The 10,917-nt window shown below is 38.5% G+C and overlaps 1 protein-coding gene across 1 annotated transcript; it reads left to right on the top strand.

Moving 5' to 3' along the window:
• Positions 1-717: 717 nt before the first annotated feature.
• Positions 718-6,620, top strand: LOC114498593 (olfactory receptor 10T2-like). Its single transcript, XM_028514584.2, has 2 exons — positions 718-1,612; positions 4,614-6,620. The coding sequence occupies exon 2, from the start codon at positions 5,550-5,552 to the stop codon at positions 6,519-6,521; it is 972 nt and encodes a 323-aa protein (XP_028370385.1). The 5' UTR covers positions 718-1,612; positions 4,614-5,549; the 3' UTR covers positions 6,522-6,620.
• The last annotated feature ends 4,297 nt before the right edge of the window (positions 6,621-10,917 follow it).

The following is a 10,917-nucleotide window of genomic DNA, read 5'->3' as shown; positions in this document are numbered from 1 at the left end:
CGATGCTTCTCTCCCTCTCATCCTCTTTCTTTTTCCTTCTTTCTAAAAAATAAATGCTAAATAAATAAATTTTAAAAAGAGTTGAAATCCATTTCCATCTCCTAGAACCAACATGGGACATGAAGGCTCTCTGAGTGAAAAGAATGCAGCACGGACCAGGGAGGACATGAAAGCTGATGCAGGATCTACGTGGCTCTCATGGAATGCTCACCCACAAAACTCAGCCACTGTGCACATGCAGAAAGGCTGAATCCCCATCTAAAGTCTCAGTCAACAGCCACCATCAAAACCCAGATAAGCACAAACAAGATATACAATGTTTCTGTTATCTCTATTGAGCCCTATCTACATGAATTTACTTGTTTAAGTCTAGTAAGTTTTGCCATAGTTTATTACACAAGAGTAGATCATCAGAACAATCTAGGTATTGGATATATTGTTGCTAACAGTCTAATTTTTTCAGTGTGGCTTTATATTTTTAAAATTTCATAAAATACCAGAAAAGATTTTTGAGTGGCACTGCAGTAAATGGAGATTTCTATCACCATGGGTTTTCCTGTTCAGCAAGACCTTCTAACTTCTAAAGAAGAGTTACTTCATTAGAAAGCAGCCACAGCAATCATTCTATGTGTTAATATTCTTTTTTACCCTTCTTCTGACAGATTCCTTGGGCAACACTCAGTATGACAGGCCCTCTCTCATTTGCCCTGTATACAGGACAGAGGCCTATGGGGCATGGCAAAACTTCAGAACTATAAAAATATAGTATTGAGTAGGAAGTAAAATAAACCTGAAGGAATCATCCACACTTCAAACTGTACTTGAACAAGTACAGTTTCAATTACTTGGTTTGACTTTTCAGATAAATAAGAACAAACCTGACTGAGTAATTATGACACTACATCAGAATAAAAACATTATTTTGTGAACATCACAGTGAGTTCTAAGTCCATAGAGGACAATCTTCCTGGTGTCCAATGGAGAGGAAGAAATTCCAAGTGGTGTCAAGGGTAATGGTCTCAGGTGACCACAAAATTCTCATTGTATGTTACAGAAAACTCAGCTTCAGACATAAAGAACAGAGGAGTTTTACCCTACTGTTATAAGAAACCTCGTAAGTTCAGACATAGAGTAAATGCATCACAGGGATTCTAAGGGCAAAATGGCTTAAACACTTATGCCTAGATATTACATAAAGAACTATAGAACATTGTGCATAAGCAATGAGTTCCTTATATAGCTTAATGTTATTTTCTTTTTTAAAAATTGGAAGTGACTTCTCTTGTCATAAGGTGGGAAGTTTATTTTATATTTCTACTTAACCATTAACATTGTGTTCAGTCCACTAATAACCAAGTTGCTGTGGGTGTTAATCAACAGTTAAAATGTATTGAAAATACTAAAAGTACAGTTGGACTGAAGATAAATGTTATTGCCTTTCCATTCCTGGCACAATCAGCACAGAGAAAACAGCAATGAGGAGGTCAGAAATCTGAAAACTGAGGATAGGACTGGAAACACTAGACCAGAGCAAAGTGTGCCAAGAGGGATTGACTTCATACAACCAACCAAACAGAAGAGCTGGTACAGTGTTACAGGCAACTGTGAGCAGGTAAGTACTGCTGAGCATCTGTAGGAAGGTTGTCTACAAACTATGTGATATTTTGGCAAATAGAAACAGAATTAGCAGATACTGGGCACTTATAACTGGTAGGTCTACATGCACAGCATTGTTAAACCCTGCAAGGAGGTATATGTAGGGCCATGTTACACAGGAGAAAACTGGTTATCAGGGAAATGAAATTACTGTATAGAAGGGCTTTGACTGAAACCCAGGCCCCTTTAATTCTGCTCAATTCCCATTACTAAATAATTCCTGGTCTAATCTCAAGGCTAATTAGGTGATTTCATTGTATCAGAAGAATTAAGCAGGAAAGAATAAAGAAAACCATGTATTCCATCCTTCTGCAACTTCCACATTTCACTCATTATTTAATTGTAAGTTTCACTGTACACCACTGGCAATTTGATTCTTTGTGTCTCTACACATCCTCCTCTGATTTTCCTTTGGTCACTCACTATGTCTTCAAAAGTATGCACTTGTGATTTATAAAACAAGCATCCCTTTGGTGGATCTAATATACCCTCACTGAGAGAACTAAGAAAAAATATATATACACATACATATGTACATATACAAATATATCAACTTAGGAAGCCATGTACAACCAGAAAAAAATGTGAGCCTCATGAACCTATAATTTACATAAATTTTGTTACATTTTCTATCAGAATGCATACCTCAAATTCAAGAAAACATACTCCTTTATTTTCCTACCCTGTGGTCAACTGTGATCTGAAAATATTAAATGGAAAATTCCAGAAATAAAAAAAAAAATTATCACACATTGTGGGCCATTCTGAGTAGCATGATGAAGTCTCACACCATTCTACTCTGCCAGCCCAGAATGTGAATCATCCCTTTGTCCAGCAAATCTATGCTGTATATGCGCTATGCCCCACCCCTAGTCACTCAGTAGCTGTCTTGGTTATCAAGTCAACTGTCACGGCACCATAGTCCTTGTGTTCAATTAATCCACATGATGCTTAATGGCCCAAAGCACAAAACAGTGATGTTAGCAATTCAAATATGCCAAAGAGAAGCCATAAAGTGCCTCCTTTATATGATAAAAGTATGTGTGTATATATAGGGAAAAAAAACTATATATACAGTTCAGTAGTATCTGCAGTTTCAGGCATCACTGGAGGTCTTGGCACACACCCCTGTGGATAAGGGAGAACTGTATCTCTTATGAAAATTGTAGAAAAGCTGACTCAATGCTGACTTCCATTCTGATTGGGTTAAAAGAAAGTTGAATGTACTTTTCCAAAGACTGGGTAATAAATATTCCCATTTCTCTACCTTTTTACATTGTCCCATGATCTGAAAAGAAGTGTAGCCACCAAAAAAATTCTACAGCTCAGTCTGGTGGGGAATGATGACTGAAGTAATGGTCCCAGGGGTTCCCAAGCTGGTCATGGTTCTGATGTATCTCTTGGAAGGTAGACTGGTTTACAGCGCCCACTGTTCAGGGTTTTGATGTGGTAATCGGACAGGAGAGTCTGCAAGGTGGATTAATATCAAGAAGTAGCCTCAAGTTCCTGTAGGTCTCACTGATATTGGAAGAGACCAGACATGCTAAGTTCACTAGATCTCTCTGCAAAGGTGGGGCACAAATAAACTGGAAACAGGTTTTTCAGGGAAAGAAATCAATTATGTCCCTTGCAATCTACAGAATTGTATATTCCAAAGAGGGCTGGGCCAGAAACATCTCCCTCAAACTCTGTCCCTCTCAGAGGGACTAGAAATAATTGGAATGATGTAATATTGACATATTCTCAGTCACTAGTTCCCCTGAGTATTTTGAGGAAAGTAGGGTTTATTATCAAACAAATGGAAAAGGATGTAATAGAATCACAGTGAGAGATTCAAAACTGAAACATACCAATTTCTCCTGAAGTGTTTATTTTCTCTTCTTGGAAAGACCTGCAAGAATTTGTAATGGATGTGAATAAAAGTATATAAAGTTGAGAAGATTGCCATGATGACCTCAATGTGCTCCTTATTGTAGGGGCAGTTATGCCAATCATGTGTTATTTGATGCTACGGAGAATGAAGTATATTATTTAGACTAGAAAATGAGTCATTAGTGCCTTGTTCCAAGGAACCCAGTCTGAGAATAGTTTACATGGTTTCTCTCTCTTTTTCGGAGGGGGATACACTTTTTTCATCAAACAAGTATGTATTAAATATTGATACACAGTTGTCACATTGCTAGGTGATATGGTTATATCTTAATGGTTATTGAAATGTATTGAAGGAGGCAGCCAACGTCCTTTTGCACATATCCAAATTAAGTAAATGCTAAAGAGAGAAGACAATATAGATGAAAAGGTACACTTGGTCAGTGTACCTAAGAAACAACCAACTGAGGCTTCCTGGAGAAGAGGGAACCCCATTTATTTGTTGAACTCTCATCACACAAATGTGTGTATTTACCAGGTTATGCTGCAAGTATGTGGATGAAATGGTAAAAGAGCTCTTACCTTTGTTTCACTCTTTTGATGGCATTTTTTTCTATCTGAGTGGGAGAGGTAATATGTCTTATTCCATGTTACATTCCCCACACATGGGATTGACTAATACATCATAGACATTAAATAAATATTTGTGGAATTAATGCATGAGCCTTAGGTAGTCAATTAGGTAAACTACCTTAGTTTCAATTTTTGTAACATCAGGATTGAAATACTTAATATGCAGATTTGTTGGGGAAAATTTAGTGAGAAAATTCTATCAGACACACAGTATATTGACCAGCACATTTCAGAGGTTGAGTAAATACTGGTTACCTGACATAACTCCTTGTATATCATTTGCCCAGTAATTCAAAACATAAAAAAAAAAACAAACCCACAAACTTTTCAGCTAACGGTATATTTTCATCAACCTTTGTAGATCTTAAAATGCTTTCCAGTGTGTCTCTACCATCTTCCCTCAATTGTCAACTCCACACACGTCTTCTCACTGTTTTCCTTTCCTTCCTTGACAGCAGTGCCTGAAACTAAACCACATACTGTACAGAAAGTCTCACACTCAGCAGAGTGGATGTTTTAAGAACTCATGAAAATGGCCAGAAAACTTAAGCTCTAATAAGAACTGTGCTGCAAAGCAGCCTTTTCCACCAGTATATCAGTGAGAACACATCCTTGAAATTTTCCTGAAAGTTCAGGAATTAATCTGACATCATGAACACAAATGAGCCATCTAGGACAGGGGTGGTCTCTCCATAACAATTTTGCCTTTGAGATCTGCATGAATGAGAGATAGTTATTGAACACCTCCAGCTTCTACTTATTGTCATGGATAGAAAACCAGTATGAATTCCAAAATAGTAAATTCATTTATTAGGTCTATTCAATGACATAATTGTTAGCCAAGCAGCTGCCGCTTTTGGGAATCACCTCTGAAGACAGTATTACTTTTCAAGTATGTATGGAAATCATTCAAGAAGAATTTCTTATTTCTTAAATTCACATTGATTCTCAGTCAACCTCATTGGGAACTTTTGTATGCCAGTCTATAATTAGATCACACATAAACATTGTACACCTGCTACCCTCATACTCTGGTAAGTGAGAAAATAAGCATTTTTCACATTGCCTTCTTTCATGCAGATACTGACTACAGAGGAGGGCAATAAAGAAGTGATAAATAAGGGTTGTTCCCAGGATAGAGTTAGCTATACTTTATGACAGTTATACAGATTCTCTACTAGAATCTTTCTCATTCCTCTGAATCCTGACCTTGAATTCATCCTAGTACATTTAATTCTTATTGCTCAGGATCACTCATGGACATTGTCTTGTCATTGCCCAGGAATCTTTAATTAAAGTCCAGATGATATCAGTGCTTTTTATAATCTTACCATAGTCTTGACCTCAAGGATATCTGCCTGCATCTGTGGGAGAGTGACTGAGCCCACTACATGATGGGCAACCGTACCACAGTGAGCACATTCCTGCTGTGGGGATTTTCCAGTTTCTCTGACCTGCAGGGTCTCCTCTTTGTGATGATTTTCTTCTCCCATGTGACCATAGTAACTGCAAATGTGTCCATAATGATGGCCATCAAGCTCAGCCACAACCTTCACACCCCGATGTACTTTTTCCTCTCTGGCTTGTCCTTTTCAGAAACCTGTACCACTATGGTAGTCATCCCCCGAATGCTAGTGGACTTGCTATCAGACAGCAAGATCATTTCCCTTCCTGAGTGTGCCACACAGATGTTCTTCTTCTTTGGATTTGCGGGCAATAACTGCTTCATCATGGCTGCCATGTCCTATGACCGTTACACTGCCATTCACAACCCGCTGCACTACCCCATCCTCATGACCCACAAAACTTGCCTTCAGCTCATGATGGCCTCTTCTGTCACTGGGATTGTGGTGTCTCTGTGCATTGTCCTCATAGTATTCAACTTGTCTTTTTGTGACTCCAGCATTATCCAGCACTTTTTCTGTGACATCACACCTACAGTCTCCCTTGCCTGTGATTATACTTTGTTTCAGAAAGTGATCCTTTTTGCACTCACTTCATTTGTGTTAGTGGGCACCTTCATTTTAATTATGATTTCCTATGTTTTCATTGTGTTCACAGTTGTGAAGATGCCCTCTGCAAGGGGGAGATATAAGGCCTTTTCTACTTGCTCTTCCCACCTCACTGTAGTATGCATACACTATGGGTTTGCTGGCTTTGTCTATTTGAGACCCAAGGAGAGTGATTCATTTTGTGAAGATATGCTGATGGCTGTGACATATACAGTGCTGACTCCTCTGCTTAATCCCATAGTTTACAGCCTAAGAAACAAAGAAATGCAAATAGCTCTAAGGAAAGTACTAGACAATGTCAGTAGGTTTTTCTCTCAGATGGTAAGTAAAAGAGCCTTGGACACTTCTTAGAACACTTACAGAGCATGCCTTTACCAGTATGGCTCAGTGGCTGGGCATTTTCCCCCAAAGTAGAAAGTTGCCTGTTTTATTCCCAGTCAGGGTACATGCATAGGTTGCAGGCCCAGTAGGCCAGTCCCCATCTGGGGCATGTGAGAGGGGCAACCGATCAATGTTTCCTTCTTGCACTGATGTTTCTCTCCCTGTCTTTCTCCTTCCACTTCCCTCTCTCTAAAAATAAAGTCTTTACAAAATTTATAGAGCATTAATAAATAAAAGTAAAGAAAGTGGAGTACTTCTAATAAAAATGAGTACTTTTTGTACAAAGCAATTGAAGCACATTCTAATTGTCTGATATGCCCTGGTCTCACTCCTTTCCTACTATGAAATAGATGTAGTTTTAAAGCATTTTTCACTATTCATGAGAGCAATGCAAATTAAACTACAACAGATATCACCTTATGCCTGCCAGAAGAGCTACCATCAATAAATCAATAAACACCAAGTGTTGGTGAGGATGTTGAGAAAGGGGAAAACTCATGCACTCTTGGTGGGAATGCACATTGATGAAGACAGTGTGGAAAGCAATATCTGAAAAAATTAAAAATGGAACTGCCTTATGACCCAGTGATTCCTCTTCTGAGAATTCATCCAAGAGTCCTGGAACACTAATGCTAAAGGATATAAGAACCCTTATGTTCCCTGCAGTGTTATTTACAATCACCAAGATATGGAAGCAGCTCAAGTGTCCATTAGTAGATGGATGCATAAAACAACTATGAGGTTGGGTGGGTGGGCTGGATTGGGAGTAAAATGGAGAAAACTGTACTTGAACAATGATTAAAATAAAAAAACAACAACTATGAGACATTCACACAGTAGAATACTACCTGGCTGTAAAAAAGGATGAAATCTTACCCTTATTGACAGCATAAATGGACCTGGAGATTATTACATTAAGGGAAATAAACCAGTCAGAGAAAGACAAATATATGATTTCACTCATGTGGAATCAATCTATTTTGCTTGAACCAGCAAGCAAAATAGAGACAGACTCATTCATAGAGAGCAGGCTGACATCTCTGAGGTGGAGCAGCATTGGGTGAGGGTTTGATGGGATTGAGCAAAAAAAAAAAAAAAAAAAAAAAGAAGAAGAAAAAGAGAAAAAACTCAAGGGCAAAAAAGGAATAAAAAGAGAAAAACTCATGGATGTGGACAACAGTATGGTGACTGCTGGTAGGAGAGGGGGTAGGACAAGGTGGAGGATGGTACAGAGGGAATAAATGGTGATAAACAGAGACTTGACTTGGGGTAGTGAATATACAATACAGTGTACAGATGACATGTTGTAGAACTGTGCACCTGAAACCTGTATAATTTTGTTAACCAGTGTTACCCCAATGAATCAATAAAGAGGGCAAAAATAAAGTATTTTACAATGTTATTACACATATACATACATATATGCATATACACATGCACTTACATGTGTGGAAAACATATCAAAAATGCTTCACAACACTGTACTTTCACAACTTTGGCTGGCTTTTAAGGAGGAGAAAAATTATTCAAAAAAGAAAAACAAAGAATAAAAGAGAGTGAGACAGAAAGAATGAAAGAGAGTGAGACAGAGAGAAAGAAGGAAAGGAGAGAGATTACTAATCTACTTGAAAAAAGAGAAAGCAGAAACACAAATTTAGAGTTGCAAAAACCACAGCTGAAGAAAAAAGCATTAAAATTAAGAGAGAATAAACCATATAGGAAAATATATTTGCAAATGGGATCTGATACAAGGGTTTCATCTACAAAATATGTAAAGAACACACTCTACTCCATTTTGGGAGGACAAAAAACATAATTAAAAAATGGGCCAAGGACATAAACAGACACTTCTCTAAGGAGGACATACATAGGGTCCAGAGACATATGAAAAGATGCTCAGCATCACTAGCCATCAGAGAGATGAAAATTGAACCCATAATGAGATTCCACTCACACAGGTCAGAATGGCCATCATAAACAAATCAACAAACATGTAGTGGAGAAAAGGGAACCCTAGTGCACTGTTGGTGGGAATGCACAATGGTGCAGACACTGTGAAAAACACTATGGAATTTTCTCAGAAAACTAAAAATGGAACTGCCTTTGATCCAGCAATTCCACTGCTGGGATTATACCCCAAGAATCCTGAAACACCAATTCAAAAGAACCTATGCACCACAATGTTCATAGCAGCACAATTTACAATAGCCAAGTTTTGGGAGCAACCAAAGTGCCCATAAGTGAGTGAGTGGATGAAGAAACTGTGGTACACTTATGCAATGGAATATTATGCAGCAGAAGGAAAGAAGGGACTCCTACCCTTCACAACAGCATGGATGGAATTGAAGAGCATTATGCTAAGTGAAATAAGCCAGGCGGTGAGGGACAAATACCATATGATCTCACTTGTATGTGGAACTTAATAAATAAAATAAATAAGCAAGCAAAATACAACCAGAGATGTTGAAATAAAGAACAAATTGACAGCAACCATAGAGGTGGGGTGATGTGAACTCTGGCCAGCAGGGTCCGTGTATTGTAGCTGCAATGAACAAATTCATATGAACTATAAAAGTCCTGTGGAGAAGAAGGGATGGCATGGCTACTCTGCGTGGGAGAGAGCCCTGACCCCTGCCTGGACAAGCTTTTATTGCTTTTCTGGGCACATTACATGGAGGATGGTCCTCATTTACTATGCACAGGTTTGCTTTAGGTGTACATTTTACAGATAACAAAGGAGAGGAAGTTGCTAATTACTACAAAGAAAAAAGATGTTTGCAAATGCAAATGAAAAAATGGTTGAACAGGTTACACTCCATCCTTGGGAGGTTTAGCATAGATTTTAGGGAGCTACTTTAAAGACATGCAGTAAACATTTGCTGCCTCAATTCAGGGTGAGGGAGTTTTAGCAAAAAGCAAGCCTCAAAGCGGCCTAGGTACAATGCAGGCCTGATTCCCCACAGGAAACCCTATCCATGGGCGTGGGTCCTGTGTGCCAACTTCCTCCCCACTGGTTTTCCAAATCAGGGGCTGTGCTACATTCACCATGCCACAAGGATAGGTTCCCTATAGTGGGGGAGAGAGATAAAGGAGGAAAATAGGGAAAGGGCCATCAAGGAACATGTATAATGGACACGTGAACAAAGCCAAGGTTGGTAGGTTTGAGGGTGAGAGATGGGGTTTGGTGGGGCAGGAGAGTGTGGTGTGGTGAAATGGAGACAACTATACTTGAACAACAATAAAAAAAGACAACAATACAGAGAAATTTCAAAAAAATTTAAGAAATTACATTTTCCATTCTATTTATTAGAAACTAGATGGGAATGAATGAGTATCTGGAAAAATAAATTAATGAAAGTTACTACAAAAGAAATAGGCATTTTTAACATATCAAATTCCAGGAATAACAGAGAAAAGAACTGCCTAAGAGCTATTCTTCCTATCACCCAACAAAGGAGTAGGAGAGATGGTTTCATAATTAACTTCTTCAAGTCCTCAAAAACCAACAATTGAAATGCTATTTAAGTTAGAACATAAAATGAAATAGCTTCTAATTTATAAAAACCACAGGGGTGGAAGGTGACTTATATAACTGAATTTATTTATTTATTTTTATTGTTCAATTACAGTTGTCCTATTCCTCCCCTATCACTCTCCCCCACCCTACTCACCCTATTTCCTACATTCAATACTCCCCTACCACCACTGTCTTTGTCCATGGGCTCTTTATACATGTTCCTTCATGGCTCCTTAATTGAGGCAACTATAGTAAGTTCTCACATGGATTGTGGAAGATATTAGATGCTGTAAGGAGGTCTGGGCATTTTGAGGTCACACTGTCTAATGGTACATTCACATGGTGTGAAGATACCAATGCTGTGGCAGGACTAAGCGACTAAGATGGTTAAAGGATAAAGAGGCCAGTGGCAAAGTCTTTAAAATGAGAAGAAACTGGGTGGTCAGTAAAGGATCTGAGTACAACAGCACTTTGTTCCATAGCTGGATAATACTGGTGTCAGTGAGTAAATTGTTTCATCATGAAGACTGCAAAAAATCATTTAGAAATGTGGTGAGGAGCTAGGACAATGTCAGCAATGTTTAATGGTGTCTTAGAATAAGGGATGAGGCAACATCTCTTCAACAAGTTGAGAAGCAGATGGGCCCCTCTCAGGCAATCAGGTTTAGTTAAGATGAAGAGATACAGAATGTGCTCTGTAGAAAGTGCATGAGTGGAAGAGAGAACATTCCAAAATGAAAGTGAAATATATTAGAAGAAACCCCAGCAAAGAAAGAAGATTCCAAAGAGAGGAGCACAGCATTGTGCTAGAGTGAACGTCTGTGAAGAGTGGCTAAAGAGCTTGCAACT

Source organism: Phyllostomus discolor, chromosome 6, assembly GCF_004126475.2.
Source record: "Phyllostomus discolor isolate MPI-MPIP mPhyDis1 chromosome 6, mPhyDis1.pri.v3, whole genome shotgun sequence".
Lineage (NCBI taxonomy): Eukaryota > Metazoa > Chordata > Mammalia > Chiroptera > Phyllostomidae > Phyllostomus > Phyllostomus discolor.
Note: the sequence above shows the minus strand (reverse complement) of the source record. Positions and strands in the feature narration are given on the sequence as shown.